This window comes from Larimichthys crocea, chromosome XVII (assembly GCF_000972845.2).
Source record: "Larimichthys crocea isolate SSNF chromosome XVII, L_crocea_2.0, whole genome shotgun sequence".
Taxonomy (NCBI): domain Eukaryota; kingdom Metazoa; phylum Chordata; class Actinopteri; family Sciaenidae; genus Larimichthys; species Larimichthys crocea.
Genome location: NC_040027.1, coordinates 675,131 through 692,777, shown reverse-complemented (window position 1 = coordinate 692,777; position 17,647 = coordinate 675,131). Strand labels below are relative to the sequence as shown.

Genomic DNA, 17,647 nt, shown 5'->3' with positions numbered 1-17,647 from the left:
GTAAGAAAGAGTTTGGCGGGATATGCAGAGCAGACACTAAGAAATAGGAGGCAGACATTTTGACATGTCGCACAAGGAAAACCACTAATACTATTAGTAATGGGACGCTATCGGCTCTGATATTTGGCTGGCTTACTGACACACTTAAAAGGAACAAAGCCACAGTTAATGGTATTAATTACACCTGTGCTTTTCATGCAGAAAAAAGCTGACTCATTTCAGCTTTCACATACAACGGTAGGTGTCGTAGCCATTATTACATAAAGCATGTTTTGGACTCATTCTGTTAAAAATGTAATTAATGACTGAAGCCTGCGATTAGCTCTATTCTCTGATTATGACATATTTCATTTGTGCTTGTTTACAAGGCTTTTTACCTTCAGTGTGGTGGTTAACCAGTCAGGATCGTTCCAATTTTAACCCCCTAAAAAAACAAAAACTACTTGGTTACTTTAGCTGTTTGTTTTTGGATCATCATTCTGCTACCCTAATGCTATAAATTAGCGCTTTAACCTCACGGACTCTTTAATTTCAAACCCAGTAAATAATGTACAGATTGTACACTGGAGCAGAGATCCAGAGCAATAAAAAAAGCCTCTCTCCTACTATTTAGTGACTGCACTGTATTATTACTTGTCTCTGTTACGGCCCAATATAAAAATGTAATTTAGGTGAAACAAACGAGGGAGTACACAATGCAGTACATTGTACTTTTTCTATTCCACGCTCTTCTATTAAATGACAATGGAGACTTGCCTCTTGGGTTCATGTGAGTGGAACTTCCCATGACTGTGTTGATCACTGGCAACATTGTGCGCTGCGTTTGCCTTCCTCTGCCTGTAGCAGCTGAGTTCAGCATGTTTTAAAGAGCCAGCCCAGTTTTAAAGGACCAGCGTGTAGGATAGTTGCTGATTCTGGGCTACTGTAGCAACATGGCGATTCAACATGGTGGAAGAGGAGCCGTAGCGTCTGTAGATGTATTAGGCTCATTCTAAGATATTTTATGGTTTTAATTTCTGTCATATTCAATAAATAAAGTCCCCTAAATCAGACAACATGAAACTTTTTAACAAATAAAGTCCCCTAAATCAGACAACATGAAACTTTTTAACAGAATTTTTCAAAACCGCTATTTTCTATTGATTTTAAAAAATGCTGTCAAGGAAACAAATGGGTGAAAAAAGAGTAGTGTAAGACGATATGCTCCATTGACAGAGCGACTTCCTGAGTCAACACCCAATTCCATTATGGAAGTCAATTAACATCAAGATACAATCTGAACAAATGCATTCATTTTTATTCACAATCATTTTAAAGAGGACATGTCAGCTCTCTTAAAAACCACCCATGGTCTGATGATGATAATACCAGGCAGTTCATTCAGTCTTGTGTGAAAGCCATCTTTAATATTGACAATGGGATAACATGATACACCGTTAATTGTTCTGTTTGTTCTCCTACAGCCCCACCCAAAAGATTTCCACACAATTAAAATGTATAATCGGTCTAAATCACGACATTAATTCTGAATCACAGATGAACTGAACCTAGGTCAAAGGTTACCCCATGAAGGCCATCTACCAAACAAATCTCCAGAACAACTGATGTTTGATTCGAAGTCAGATTTCAACCAGATTATCACACCGGGTTTTGGGAGGCAGCTGATGGCTCCATCTGGGTGTGTTAAATCTGAGCTGAAACAGGAGAAGTGCTGGACACCGGCCAGCTGTTGCTCTCTGACACCACTCACTCCTTAACGTCGCCTCCCAACCGTAGACACCTTTGATCATAAAGACTGCTGGAAGAGGGAAACACACACTCCACACACACTTCAACCCTGTTTTAGCCTTACAGTTAGCGGCTAACATCATTTATACCCCCATGAAGTCTGCTGAGCAGAGATGCAGTATGTTGACATTTGAGGTGCTCTGTCTAAGATGATATGAGTCACATTGCCAGTTGCATATTGTGAAATGGTTTACTGGGTGTCAGGCAAAGGTCAAGGTCTATTCTGGGCCTTATGCATAATGTTGGGTCTCTTCCACTGAACATGGCACACACAGGTATACGTATGCACCCATTGAATGTCACAATGTCTTTCCAGATACACAGATATTTCTTTTTTTTTTCCACATCATCCCAGCTGTTTTATTGTTCCACGGTGATGCAATGATATTATTCATGTGGAAAGGGGTAGTACTATTTTTTTTATTTTTTTTTATTTCACTACACATAACATCATTTGTCTGATAAGACCTTATCAAGTCAAGAAGTTTAAGACATTGGAATACTGCAAAATTAAATGAACAATATAGACTTTTGACTGTAGGGCTGCAGCTAATGATTAATCCTTTTTTTGATCTGTCGGTTAATTGTTTTCACAACAGACAGAACAAAGTGAAAAATGTTTCCCAAAAGTTCCCAGACTTTACTGTAGAAGATATTTTCTTATTCTCCAGTGCAAACTATTATCAAACCGGTTTTCAATATATTTTCTGGTGATCAATAAATCGTTATTTTTCCCGTTCACTGTAGTTGAAATTGGTCAACGTCAGAGTGAAAACGGTGGCAAAATAGATTTACTTCTTGACTCACAAGATAAAGAATTATGATCAGTCATCAAAATTAGTGTATGAGAATATACCAAATTCTCACGAAATTGAGGTTTGCAAAGGCTGGAGGTCGGAAAATCATTTTTCTCATTAGTCAGTGTCGTATGTTTTAAAGTTTTTCCTGGATACTAGATTCGCAGCACAAAGTGTTAAGACTCCAACTGTGGTTTACTGTTGCATGTCTGTGATTTGCTACCCTTTAATATTCTGATTGCGGCTGTCATTTATAGTTTTCTTTCTTCCTCTTTATTTGGTGGTCATTGCTCCATCCAGTCACTGAGGTCAATTCTGATCGTTCTCAGCTGTGTTGGAGCAGAGATCAGATTTAGCCTAGATGACATCATATGCAGAGTTGGTTAATCCCGGGGAAGAGGACTTTGTGTGGTGCTGATGGCTTGCTCCATCCACTCGAGTCTACCACAGGTTAAAATGCAGAAACCGCCACCTAATCCGTGATGACATAATCATATATTTGTACAAGCTTCAAGTGTTTTACCCTCAGAGGGATCCTTGAAACGGCATGTGAAATTTCATCTTGCACCCATTGCCAGGCAGTTGTAGCCACAGGATTTCATCATACTAGGACTGTATTTGCAGCTAATGGTAATAATGTTGACAAATCTGTAAGCTATAAGTCAGTTATCACTATTTATAAGCCTATCTTGTCCATTACCCTACACTTATTTTCATAATTTGATCCAGAGCCAGCCAGTCATGTTGGCTTTTGGACTGGTGGTATCTGATTGGCTGTTGTGGTTTGGGGAAAACTGGTTCTACAGAGTTGTATATGAGGTCTGTTTTCAGGACTAAATGTGAATATGGGATAAAAATGTCAGAATGTAGCATGTAGGTTAGGTTTTCTAAACTGAATGTTAAGTAGTAAAAGTGACTGTAACCGGCAAAGTGCGCAGACTTTATCAACACAGATTAACAACGCAACCATTAATATGCAGGCAGACGAGATAAGATAACACATGTTCTATTCTTTGTTTCACAACTGCATATCTCAGTATACGTGACAAAGAACGTTTATCAGATCCACAGACTGTTAATAATATTGTCATCTGATGGGTTTGGTATGACAATAACAAAAACAACTGTATAATAAATGTCATACCAAATAGCCATCAGTTTACAAAAGCAAACAAAAACAACTAACTCCTTATCATTTACAGATACTTACTATTCTATACATAAAACCTAAATTACATAGAAGTCCAATGTGGATTTGGGTTTCCAAAACCTAAACTTAACTTCTTCTAAACTGAAGAAGCTAAAGAAATTGTGTCACTCCATCAGGATATAGCTGTGCATTTAGTTGTGACACATTATTGCTGACTCTAAAATAAGTTCTCATGAAGCTGCATATATTAACACGTTTTGCTGCTGCTCTCATCCAGAGATCTGCTAAACAAAGACAATTTGGCTGAACCCAGATACGCAGGGAGCACATGGCTGCAGTGCAGAACAGCTGAGGTGGAGAGGGTACTGTAAGCAGCAGGTCAGACAGGGAAGGGCCCTTCTGGCCTGTGGGTCAGCTGCCCTGGACACAGGCCAGCACACTTGGCAAAAAGCTGCTCTCTGCACGACCCCACACAGAGTAACCAAAACTTCCATGGTAGTTAAGTATTACCAAAAATATTAACTCCAAGGAAAATTATGAAGTCATCAGAAAACAGTTTTTGCTGTTTTTATTTTGCTCTGAAATGTTGTGTCACTAAATTTATTTGAATAGCTGCAGAGGTTTTATCGACAAACGCCTAAGGGGATGAGGTCAAAGGTGTCGCTGACTTCAGTTTTTGGATATATGCTTAGGAGACATAAATCCCTGGTAGATTTCCTTTCACAAAATTGCCTCTGTGGGTGCAGCCCTGCCATGTCAGGGGAGCATGTCAGTGCAGGGAGCAGATCAAAAATGGTTCGATGGCTGTGAAAAATCCTCGTCATAAGTAAAGATGTTACATCAGACGTTTGCAGCTTGGCTCTGGTCATTTACACAACCATAGCTTATCCCATCTGCTGGGAATAGAGATGACTCTTAAGCACATAAAGCTGCCATAAGCCTCTGTTTCCTATTGTAAGCTGTTTTAAAGGGTCCTGTGGTTTGGTGCCATCTGTTTTGACTCATTATTTATATATTTTATATATTCTTCCCCACTCCTCCCTGGCATGGCCTGACTTGTGCGAGACGCGCTTGTTGTCCGTGTTCATGTAGGAGGTGGATGACGCTACAGCAGTTCCCCCCGCTCCACCTCCCAGACTAGTCACATGTCTTCCTCCTACAGGCTTCCACTCCTCTGTATTGCCGCCTGTCGTCCACTGGCATGCACAGTGGTTTGTTACTTCTTGAACACTCTCTCTTTCTTGTTGGAATCATGTTAGAGGATATTTTCTTTCTATAGTCTATAGAAAAACCTTTTGCAGTGTCTGTGAAATCACTCAGGTTTTATAGGGATCTATTGGTGCCACTTTAGTGCTCTCTATTTTCCATGTTGGCATCATGGGAACAGAAAAATGCATCTATTCTCCCACTGACTGTAGAAAAACATGTATGTAGTGACATCAGATCAAAATACTGCCTCGTGCTGTGTAAAATATTGACAGTTAAATGGTGTTGTACATTAATAAAATATTAGTTAGTAAAAATAATTTCAGTTTAAATTGACTAGTTGATTTGGATTTGTTTCAATTTTGCGAGAACAAGCGCGATTTAAATTTCCTGAAGAATACATGCAAACATGAAACTAGTCATGATCAAAAGTAGTCGGGTGTTTGTTTTAAGATGGGTCTGTCAATTTAATCAGATGGATGCGTCTGTTGTAATGGAAATCTCTCTGTATGCAAGATATTTTGGCACACTGTGAGGAAGGATTGGTCAATTCTTATTTTTTCCTTCCCACCTATGTTACACCATCTTTTGATTGAACCTTGAAAGGAAACCGCAGAACACATCCCATAGGACTGAGAACAGCCATCATAAAAGATGGAAAGTCCCTGATTGTGTTGAACACAGCTCACATACTTTGTATGCGCACTCCTACGTGCTCGCAGGGCACCAGAAGAGAAAATGCTCCTGATTTGATATGAAGGCCTAATGGAGTGAATGTGGGAGCTTAACAGCTTTCAGTTCATATCATTTAAAATAGAAGTGCTTTGGAATTAGACGCACACGGGAAACAACTTTTAAGATTAAATCTCACTTTAAGCACCTCTTGAGTTGTCAGGCTAAATAAAGTTTTCATAAATTTGTATTTAGAGTAGCACGCTGCAGACAGCGAGAAAGCTTCACTCTCACATCTTTGTAACTAATCATTCCAATGTTTTCCTTCAGTGCAAACATCTGCAGCATTTACATCATAGTGAATTATGATAGAGGTAAATCTAATGTTTGGCACATCGGAGCTTATTTTATCAACAGGCTAATGTACATCTGTGTAAAGCCACTACTGGCTGGGAGTGTGTGCAAACAGTTATTGTGGTGAGGGGCTTTAACACTGAGGCTGAGGTACAGCTATTGAAGATTAAGGAAAGGAATTAAGTTGGGGGTGTGTGTTCTTTCTTTCCTGTACACGTTTGTCTATAATGCCCTTGTCATCATGAGAGTGGGGTTAATCAGATTACATTTTAGGTTGTAGAGCTGGAGCTGGCGATATAATGAACAATATGTCCTAGTGGGTTGATTATCAGCTATGTCATCACAAAAGCCTGCTGTTCACCAGCTGGAAGTGCTCTTTATCCTCTCACATCCCACAAGTCTGACCGGAGACTTAATTTAAGTTCTTCCTCTCACATCCCACAAGTCTGACCGGAGACTTAATTTAAGTTCTATTGGGCAATAAAATAAAGACAACTTTGTACTGTAGGTATTTAACTTAATTACATGTTGATCTGTTTGCAATGTTGTCAGTCACACACAACTGTCTTCCCTTTTTGGTAAAACTCTTAACTCATCATTTGTGCTTTTGGATTATTATAGAGTCTATAATTTCTCACATTAGAATAAAAATTACTTCATTGTTTTTTGTGTTTTACAAACACACAATGTTCTGTTTTCTCTGTTGAGAGTAATTTAATTTCTACAAAGCCAAACAACCAACGTGTCAACGTTGATAAAGAATATTGTCATTTTGTGTTAATTGTGAACTGTATCATAGTTGACATTGTTTTTTCTCTCTTCTCTTTCAGGAACCTATAAAGTCCAGGGCGCCACAGCTCCATTTGGAGTATAGATTTTACAAACAGCTGGGAAATTCAGGTAAGACAGATGCAGGCTCTGCAGGTCTATCTTTGGCTCTGATAGACGGCACCATTGTGTTGAGTTAAACGTGAATGGGCCTTTTCACACTAGATTGGGCTTGGCAGCGCTAACATTCAGAAACAGACACACCAGACTATCGTGTGTTCACCCTGAAGTAGATTTTCAGATGACTTTTGTATTTCTGATAATTATATTGCCTTTTTAACATCTAAATGATTTTTAAATTAAATTGGTGTTAAATCTAAAGCAGAATACAGGGCTGGTTTCAGTGTTCTCGTCCGGTCCCATGAGTGTGACAGGTTCATTTGTGCGAGGAATCAGGAATAATGGCAGCGTGGAAATGGATGCCTTTTAAGAGAGAGCGAGTGAACAAATGGGAGACAGAGGAGGACAAACCTTTAATCCCTCAAATGTTGGCTGAGTGGATTTATTTTTTTTGTAAATCTTTTTTATTTTTTATTTTTTTTACGCCATGACAATTTATTTACATCGAGAATTATACAGTGCATTGCAACAAATATGATCGTATTCTATTATTCTGTCCTGAGCAAACGCCTAATTTGACCTATGTATGCCAGTTCAGCAATTTATCTGTTCTGCAGCTATTGTGCACTGCACTTGTGAAAATGACAAGCATAATGTGGATGGAAGGCAAAAACAGAGAAGAAAGGATACATTTTCAAATGTATGTAAACTCTATGGCTTCAAGTCTAATTGAGGCTACTGTAAATTTCAGTGTGTGTGTTTATCTTGCCACATTTGTAGGAGCCTATGCCTGCTTCCTCTTTTCTAATCCCACCTCTAGTACCCACAGTCTCTCCTTGCCTACAGCACTGCCCAGAACATGTTAATGTACTATGATGCATAGCTGTGGCTCCAGGGCAGCGCTTTGATCTGGTCTGGCTGGTCAGCTACTTACAGAGGGCGAGAGAGAGAGAGAGAAGGCACAGTCAGATGTTTAGGACTTGATTTGTTTCACAGCACTTGCCTTTGCTGTTTTTGAACAAACCTCACCTGTCATGTTTGTGTCCATGCGTGTGTTGATTTGGCTGCTTCGCGACGCTCACGCTTGGCCTTTAATTCAGAAGCCATATGCAAACATGTCACCATGACTTCGTCGAACTGACAAGAGCAAAAGGTACAGACATGAGATCTGTGCAGTCTTCCACTCCTGCTGCTTCTTTTCACTGCAACCACCCACACCTGCATGTCCCATCTGTTCTTTTTTTATCCCTTCTCCCAGACCAGAAGTCCTTTTTATAATTGCGTAAATGCAGGTACCAAGTCCCAATTGAGGTTTTATTACATAATTTAGCCTAAAGTAGGCTTACTGTATTGAAGGGTAACTACACCCGTTAAATTTAGCTAGAGCCCACCCTCTCAGCATATTTAAAAATGCACCAGAGAAGGGAGGGAGCAAAGACTGTAGGAGGCGTTGCCTTGTGGCTGTGTGGTAGGTGACATGGAGGGTCAGGGGACATTGGTCAGACTGACTCGATGCTCAATGTAGCATGGACAGCGACATAGAGCTGGTAGTCGGAGCTAACCAGCCATGAGAGGCTACTGTCAGACTCTCTTTTTCTGTACTGGAGAGACAGGAAGTCTGTGGGAGCTTTTACAGTCATTAAAGCACATTTATGGCCCTTTGAGAATGTTTCTGTGTGGGACTATGACGAAGGTGTTTTTAAATAATTAGTGTGCCAGTAGTGATTTATATGGTGATGACTGTATAAAAATGTAGATTTGAAAACTAATATTTTAAGCGGGCCAGTCCTCTTGTTGCAGTGATCCTCCTCCGTCTGTGTGGTGGTCTAATTTAGTGACACGTGCCAGTTTCCTGGCTCCTTCTGCCAGAGCAAAAGCCCTCCACTGTTGATAAGGAGGTGGGGCATTAGGGCAGTCCTTGACTATTTATAGATAGCCCTCAACAAGCAGTCAGGCCTTTATGGTGTGTCTACTTGGATAGCTTCCCTAGCCACAGTATCCTCTGCCTTCCTGATTGACTGTGTGCTGCCGGCAGATTGCAGGGAAACTCTCTGACGTGCAATGCTGACAGGGTGTGGTCAGTTTTTTTTTTTTTTTTAATGGCTGTTCTCATTTTAATCTGTCATTCTGATTTGTGAGCAAATCTTACACAATGCACGACCACACATACACAAACTCAGTAACTGTAATTCTCCTCTGTCATTATAGCAGAGGATTCCTCTAGTCCAGGCTTGTCTCTCTCTGCCTTTGGTTGTTTCCTGTGGTGCATTAAACACACCATGACCATCCCTTCCTCCTTTGAGACCGCTGCTGGCCTTCAGCCTCACTCTTCGTGACTGAGGTTGTGGAACATGTTAAAAAATATTCCTAGCCTTTACACAAAACAGGCGATGTGCACAGGTAGGGTAATGGAACAAGCGGATGTGATGCCGTTAAAGTCTTTCCAAACAGAGAAGACTTCCTCTGTGTGAGCATTCACAACAGTACTTGCTAACACTGCTAACTGCTATAATATTCTAACTAACTTACTCAGCAGCAGAGCCTACACTAAGATCACGATGAATTAACAAAAAGAAACTCTCCACAATACTTCTATGATATTTCTACAGGCATATATATGTACACAGTCTCTATTATACTCTACTATGAATCCATAGAGATCCAGAGAGTAAACAGGTGGTGGTGACGTGTCACATAATGTGTGACTGGCAGGCAATGAGTGGGTGGAAATCAAGGACACATCTAATGATGATTGTTAAATTGCCCTTCCACAGTGTTTCAGCCTTTTACTGCTGCCATGGTACTTTGAACAGGAATCAGAATATTATGTTGCCAAGATAAAGCTCTGCGTACTGTCGAAATGCAAGAAATCAGTCGACAATGGATTCAACTAAACGCTGACTCATAATATATTTATCCTGTATCAAGGTTAGACTTTGTCCATCGGTTTAACTATAATGTAGAAATGGAGTTAACTGTTAGCACACGGCTGAGCAGAAGTGCACTGTCTCTGATGACTGCCTACTCTATGATGATATGACAGGAAGGCTCACTTGACCGTCCCGCATGGGAGGAGTCAAGACGATAGATTAAATCCACTTAGGTTGTCAACTTGGCTAAATGGGCACATGTGACCCTGATTGTCGTGCACGAACCAAGAGCCTCAAATATGTCACAGCATGGACTGCTCAGCGCTTACGCCCAGGAGGAGCTTATCTGCACACTGTTAATTCTGTCCTGTCCTGAACACATCCCAGCTGTTGGGACTCCTGCCTCCTAGCAGTTGACAATAGACCTGACGTTGCAGTGGCTCTCGGTAGCGATAGCATTCATCATGGTTATTACAATGTGCTGGTGATACTAAAGCAAGTCGTGTACGAGTTAACCTGACAGTTTGTATCTCTCGTTTAACTTGTATTATACAGAATGACGTAGTTTGTGCTATCATGGATACATGATTAATGAGAGTAATTCATGTCATGTATAAGGAAGTTTCCTCTTGTATATTATTCAGCGATGGGTATCGTGTCAGCACACATGTGAATATTCATGAGCCCCAACAAGGCTTTAGCTGGCAGAATATGTCGTGTCAGTGACACGGGGTCCATGCTGATCATATTATTTCATGCAAATCATAGAGTTTACTGCTGTTGTAGGATTGTCGAGGTCAAATTGATAAGATTATTGTAACAACAGGAGATACATGCACCATAGCAACAAATAAAGCAAAGCAATTAATAAACATTTATTCTAAGACCATTACTTAATTAATTAAATATGTTGCCATGATTTATAAAAGTAGCATCGCTGACTAAATTGTCAGTCTTTGTTCATCATTTCAGCATTTACACTCCAGTGTACATTATGCTGGTAAGAAAGCAAATTAGGCCAACTGTGGAACATTATATAACTCATCACACTGTTTCTTACGACTAATCTTAAAGTCAAAGGGTGTAGTCCATCTGATAAATAATTCAATTTAACCTTTACTGGTCTTGCGTGCAGCGGATGAAGGAAACTGCCCCAGTTGTAGTGAAGTCAGTCAAATCATCATTTGACTGAGCTGTTGTGGAGCTACAGAGGTTACAAGCTGCAAATATCTGGTGGAATTAATTATTAACTTTATAAAAAAAAAGAACTATTCCTGTGTTCCCTCCCCGCTAGTCTTCAGCCCTTCGGTGTCTTGTGGGATTGTTGCTTGTGTAGCTCCAGGCTCAGCCTGTACTAGCCCAAGTGCTGATCACATTTCAGCCTTGTGAGAGCATCTCCAGAGCACTGAGCCTAATGGAAGTCACTTCTTCTCCTCCTCCTCTACTCGGTGCACTCCACTCCATAATCTCAATCTTTAATATGCATTCCCTGCCCTCTCCTCCTCCTCTTCTGACCATCTCCTCATCTCCAGCCGTCTCCTCTTTGGCCCTTAACTCTGACATTTCATTCTAGGGCAACATTGTCTTCAGTCTTCTGTGATGCAGCCTTCCCTATTACTGTGTCGCCTGAGAGGGCCCGCCTGCAGATACAATAGGTTGGATTGTCTCAAATTGTCAAGACAGCGGGGGTCAGAACTCCACTCACATTGGCTCACAGTGAAAGCCAGCTACAGTTAGACATATTTTTTTGATATGACTTTATATAATAGCTCGGATTACAGACATTTATCATCACGGTAGTGATTTGGTTTGCTTAGTGTGTCTCATTGAACCACTGAAATGGTTTGTTTGGCCTTAAGCTTTCGAGGAGAACAAAAATGTTTTCAGATCAGGATGATTATTGTCAGTCATGCATCATCATTCTGTTTGTTTTGAAATGCTCATTCCTGGTTTTTTTTTTGTGTTAAGTATGGTTGAGTTCACGTCAGCCATAACAAACACGTCCGACATACTCTCACCCCCAAAATAGCGGGGGTGAGAGTGGACTTTTTCAACCAGCCATTTCTAGATTGGCGCGTACAGCTGCTGTAAGCACCAATCTTTGCTATCATCCACCAGCAGAAGACTATAATACACTGTGTGCTTTTGCCCTGTGATGACTGAGCTTTGGATGACCTCTAGATTTGGGCCAAGCCACAATGAGTCAGCCTTACATTGACCTCTTGCCACGGCTTCATCTGTCACGACCGTCATTACTAGAAAAAAATCTACAAAGTAAAGGGCAGAAAGGGCGTTTGTGTGTTAGAGTGGGTGTGATTAGTCGATTAAATATTGCTGCCCTCATTAGTCGACACCAGAAATACTAGTTATTAATATTTTATTAAGGTTGCATCTAAGATGTTAGCAGCCACCCTACTAGCTGAGCTGCAGCCCCATGCTGTCATGATGTCATCTTTGTCCTGTATTAGGAGTTAAGCTAACTTTCTGTTTCCAGCCGATAACGTGTTTGCCTGGCTGATTGAATGCAGTTTACATTTTTCTAAATTTGGACTATTTCTAATTGTTTTCTTTCTGGTCGACAAGTCTAAATTAAAATTTCTGTTTAATCGATGGTAAAATGAGTCGTCTGAAGCATCCTTGGTTTGTGTTTATGTGCATATCTATGTGCACAAGAGCAGTGTGTCGGTTTGCATCCGTCCACATGCAGTATGTCTTGTTGCCTTGTTGGACTGATGTCCAGTGATCAGGTCTCTCTCACTGTAAACTCCCGCTCCAGGGCTAGCAGCTGACATGTATACACTCCTAACTGCCGACTCTCTTCATCTGTCTGTGTTACTGTCTTTCTCTCTTAAGTGCTGCTATGCCTGCTGTTGTAGCAGCACTGATGTGGTATCTCCATGGTTAGTGGGCCTTCAGGGATATGACTGGTATGTAGATATTAGGCCTTTGGTACCACAGAGTGGTTCAGAGGTCCCAGGGTGGCTGCCTGGTGACAGAACCAATTTGACAAGACTAAGCTGGTAGCAGAGGCTGTGAAGCTGGACACATGCTAGGCTCAGAAGTCAGTGGGTGCTCTGACAGAAAAGTTATAAAATTTCACTGGGAAAGTGCGGAGGAAAAAAAAGATAAATGAGTCTCTCTCTTGTGTCAATGTAGTGTTACTTATCGTTTTTCCAGTGAGCTGTTGCATGTTATTCTAGACTGTTTTGTGAAATATGACACTGGCTCCTCCACGGAGCTCTGCAGTTCATTTTGTTGCCACAAAGCTGGTAGGGCCGTAGCCAGGAGACGTTAGGAAACAGCAGCTCTAGGTCAGTGTGTGATTGCTTGCTTTTAGTAACAAATGAGCTACCAAATTACCAACAAATTTGAATTTCCCCTGATTATTTTTTTTAGCTAAATCAGAATTACTTTACCGTTAGTCTCAGTGTGCATTACTAAAAAAAACTTTGCCACGCCCCCAGTTTTCCTAGTGTCAAACACTGATATGCATACTGCCGGGTTGATCCATCCACATTCTTCAGAAGTCATACACATTACCACAGATTGGGTGTGGTGGTTTCTTGGAGCAAAAGCTATTTACAGTTGTCACTATGCTACTCACCGTCACTGGTGTTTCTTTTTAGACACCTTTGACTTTAATCCTACTTGAGGGGAAAATAAACTCTGAGCCTCGCCTGTTTCTGACAAACCTGTTGAGAGTTTCATGGCTGCTGTAGTGACAATGAAGAGTCTCCTCCCACACTTGAAAAGTACCCATTAAAGCAAAACCTTATTCTTAGAGACATAACAACAGTTAAATTGTAATGATTTCATTGATAAGCCATTATTTTACAGAAGTCCACTAACTTTGTTTGTGTCTGTTCACAGAGGGAATCCCTCAGGTGTACTACTTTGGTCCTTGTGGGAAATACAACGCCATGGTGCTGGAGCTGCTCGGGCCTAGTCTAGAGGACCTGTTTGACCTCTGTGACCGCACCTTCTCCCTCAAGACCGTCCTCATGATAGCCATACAGCTGGTACGACCTGAAAGAGAGCAACAGGCCTATATTTAGTTAGGCTTGTTTTTGTGATTTCAAGCCTCACTTGAAATATAATGCAGCTTTGAATATATTTTTATAGTAGAGGAGCAGAGTAAGGTGAAAATGTCAGCTCTGTAGGTTTTGGTAGCTGGATAAAAGTAGCAGTGTAATCAACATTTAATAATAATAGTAATCTTAGTTGCCATTCTTGTCATCAGAATACATCTGAATGTTTTTAAAACTGTCCAGAAGGTTGAAGAAAAAGTCAAATACTAATCTTGATCCATTTACTGCGCTGCTAGATAACACGGATGGAGTATGTCCACACCAAGAGTCTGATATACAGAGATGTGAAGCCAGAAAACTTCCTTGTTGGGCGGCCAGGAAGCAAGAGGCAGCACACCATCCACATCATCGACTTTGGTCTGGCCAAAGAGTACATAGACCCCGAGACCAAAAAACACATCCCCTACCGGGAGCACAAGAGTCTGACTGGGACGGCACGCTACATGAGCATTAACACACACTTGGGAAAGGGTAAGAAAATCTCAGGGACACGGCTGTGGTTTGATTAGCCCTTTAAATTTGCATAGGCAAGCTTTACTAGTATTTACATTCAGCTGTACAAATACATCGCCTACAGGTACACAGCATTGTAAACAAACACCCGATTTATTTGTTTAACCATTGGTAATTACTATACCTTTCATCTGTCTTTAATAAATCAAGATTTTCTTGGTGTATATCTGTATTTCATGGCCTTTTTGAAGCATATCCACATATTCACTCTGCTGTTCTCCTCTATGGTGGCAGCGACGGGCCAGCGAGATGTGTCATGGAGACTCGACAGTCTGCACGTCCAACCAATCACCTCAGGAGATGATTTCACTGATTAGTCCTTCCCCTCTACTTGTGCTAATCAGTGGATGGAGTGTTTGGTTGGAATGAAAATCTGCACACTGTTGGGTCTCCATGGCTCAGGATTGCCCCTCCAACTCTATGGCTTAATCATGGCCTTTTATGCTGTACATAATTAACTGCTGTGCTGCATCTCCTACTGCCAAATCGCCTGTTAACCTTACCAGCTGGCTATAAAATGAATTTGTTTCTCACAGGTAAACTAATTTATCTTTTTTTGTTTTTTTTGTTCTGTCTATTCCAGAGCAAAGCAGAAGGGATGATTTGGAGGCGCTGGGTCATATGTTCATGTACTTCCTCCGAGGTAGCCTCCCCTGGCAGGGCCTAAAGGTACTGTTGCATATAATATAAGATATAATAAGATAAGATAGACGTTAATGATCCCACACTGTAGAAATTCACTTGTCACAGCTCGTATACACAAGGTGGATAAGAAATTATTCATAAATGAAAAATATGTAGAAAAAAAGTCACTGAGTCATTGTTTGACATCATCAAAATATTGTCACATACTGATTTGCATAAGACTCCTGCAGTGCTCAGTAGAGATGAACCTTTGGAGGGTGGAGGCAGCCCTGTGCCAAGGCTTTTATTTTCTCTACTTGTTCTCTGAGTTCTTCACTGTTTTCTGTGGTCAAAAAAATGTGTATATGTATATATTTTATAACACATGGTTGATCTCACTTGTTTGGTCGTTAAAGATCATGAAATATAGTTCCTACCTTCGAGTCGTGCTGCTTGTCTTAGAACAGCTGATGTCAGCAGAGGGTACAGCTGGTCTCCCAATCACCCAAACCCACAAAGCTGAGTTTTAAACTCTTTAAATCTGGGTCCTCTGACATCACAAACTCAGCCAAAGTACAAGAATAGAGAAGAGTGGTAGATGCTACACAGTGTTAAAGATTATTATTCCAATATGGCACAGGTAACTCAGTCACGTGTGTCATGTTTATGTTTTAATGACAGGATTCACCATAGGTGCTCACAATCAAATGTATTCAGTCAGTGTGCAGAAAAACAGACTCAATAGCTACATAAACAGTAACATGCAACAACACACTGATCATTTGAACACTGAGAAAGAGCTTAAACCACTAAGTGAAGCACATGTGCAGGTTATAGCTGCACACAGTAGCAGGGATTTTTGCATGGCGCAGATATCAAAGGTGTGCATAGAATAGACTAGAAGAACATTTGAACATTTGCTATGTGGGCGGAAGCTCGTGGTAGATGAATGTGAGGGCTGTATGAATGTGGGGGATGTCGGGAGGCTCAGGCCAAAACAAGTTCTCACCAACACACGACATGGCCACATCAAAATGCAATGAAGGAGCAGTGAGTAGTGATGGAGTAGTGTTGTACATCTTCACAGAGTAAAACAGTGTGCAGTTCTTGGTAGATATGGAGTGGCAGGTTGCCTGAACAACACTAGACAATATGAGAACCCACCATGCATAGTTGAAAATGGACAGACCTGCGGGCAAAATCGAACCATTTTGGATGTCTTCACTTGGTGTGTAGTGGGTGTGTTAAGGTGTATAGATAACACACACACCAGAATTATCTGTTCATGGTACTCTTGTGTCCCCATGGTAGATATATCATATGAACACGGTTGTAAGTGTTGTTACAAGTACTGTTGTAAACAACAGTTGTTGTTATGTTGGCATAAATGCTCTAGAATTGTACGATACAGTTTCCAAGTCTCGTGTGCCATGGCAGAGGAACACAGCACAAGCCCTCAGTGCTGTACACATCTGTGTAATGACTAAAGAATTCAGAAGGCCGAACCACAACATTTGCATCTGTCTGCAAGTCAAGTGTCCAACATATGACACATCTGAATATTTCACCTATTCATGCCAGCAGCAATTTTGAGTGCGGTGTGTTTTTCCTGTCTCCCTTCCAGGCGGACACTTTGAAGGAGAGGTATCAGAAAATCGGGGACACCAAACGGGCGACACCCATCGAAGTGCTTTGTGAAAGCTTCCCTGGTCAGTAGTGCCAACCATTTCTCTGTGTTTACTGTATTATTCCATTTTGTCCTCATTCCACCTGATTTCTAATTTAACGACATGTCCTGTTTTGCTACAGAAGAGATGGCCACCTACCTGCGCTATGTGAGGAGGCTGGACTTCTTTGAGAAGCCTGATTATGACTACTTGAGGAAGCTCTTCACTGATCTGTTCGACAGGAATGGCTATGTCTTTGACTATGAATATGACTGGGTCGGCAAATCACTTGTGAGTGCCTCTTACTAAATCCACTCATCCTCCCCCTACTTTTCCCTCAGAAGTCCCTTTCGACCACCGAGCGTCAGGGCTGCCATCGTTTTATTGCTCTCGCTGAAATAATTTGTCACTAGATCATGACTGATTCTTTTTTCAGACACTTATGTGAAGTTGCTTATATTGTGGCTGTTTGATATTTTAACCTTTCACCAAATCCTGTAGTTTATTTCCTTTTTAAGTTGTCTTGACTGTTGACTGTTTCCTTGTGTTTCCCTTAGCCCACACCAATAGGCCCTATCCCCAGTGACACGCCCCTGCAACCCAGCAGCAGAGACAAAGCACAACAGCAGACCAAAAACCAGGTGAGGTCATCAGCATTAAAACACAACAAACACCACACCCACCCTCCAATCTACCAAACCACTGACCAGCCAACAAGCCAGCCTACCAGCAAACCCTGTCATTCAAGTTCCTCTGCCAGGTTACTCTCATTGTATCTGACTGTGATTAACTTCCTGGAGAAAAATGGCTGCTGTTCAGCTCCACTTCTCCTCCATTCCTTGTCCTGGCTGAAGTCTGACCGCTGGGCAGAGACATCATCTTTCCTCAAAGTCTTTGTCAGACAATAAGACGGTGCCTTAACCGACATGTGCAATCATGAGGCAGGCTCTGCTGCTCCAGCTGTGAAACAAAGCACTGTTTTCAGCTTCAATTTATTCTTCACACCTTGCCACTCTAAGCTCCAGTCATT

The 17,647-nt window shown here is 41.2% G+C and overlaps 1 protein-coding gene across 8 annotated transcripts in view; it reads left to right on the top strand.

The window, feature by feature from the left end:
* csnk1g2b (casein kinase 1, gamma 2b) overlaps positions 1-17,647 on the top strand; it is a 31,611-nt gene that overhangs the window by 9,488 nt on the left and 4,476 nt on the right. For 6 of the 8 annotated variants that reach the window (XM_010734463.3, XM_019272373.2, XM_027290147.1 and 3 more), the window contains exons 3-9: positions 6,798-6,867; positions 13,596-13,744; positions 14,050-14,284; positions 14,910-14,995; positions 16,575-16,659; positions 16,760-16,908; positions 17,175-17,258. In XM_010734463.3, the coding sequence (XP_010732765.1) occupies positions 6,798-6,867; positions 13,596-13,744; positions 14,050-14,284; positions 14,910-14,995; positions 16,575-16,659; positions 16,760-16,908; positions 17,175-17,258 (858 nt within the window). The remainder of the gene's footprint in view (positions 1-6,797; positions 6,868-13,595; positions 13,745-14,049; positions 14,285-14,909; positions 14,996-16,574; positions 16,660-16,759; positions 16,909-17,174; positions 17,259-17,647) is intronic. The other 2 variants (XM_010734464.3, XM_010734465.3) reach the window with 1 other exon arrangement.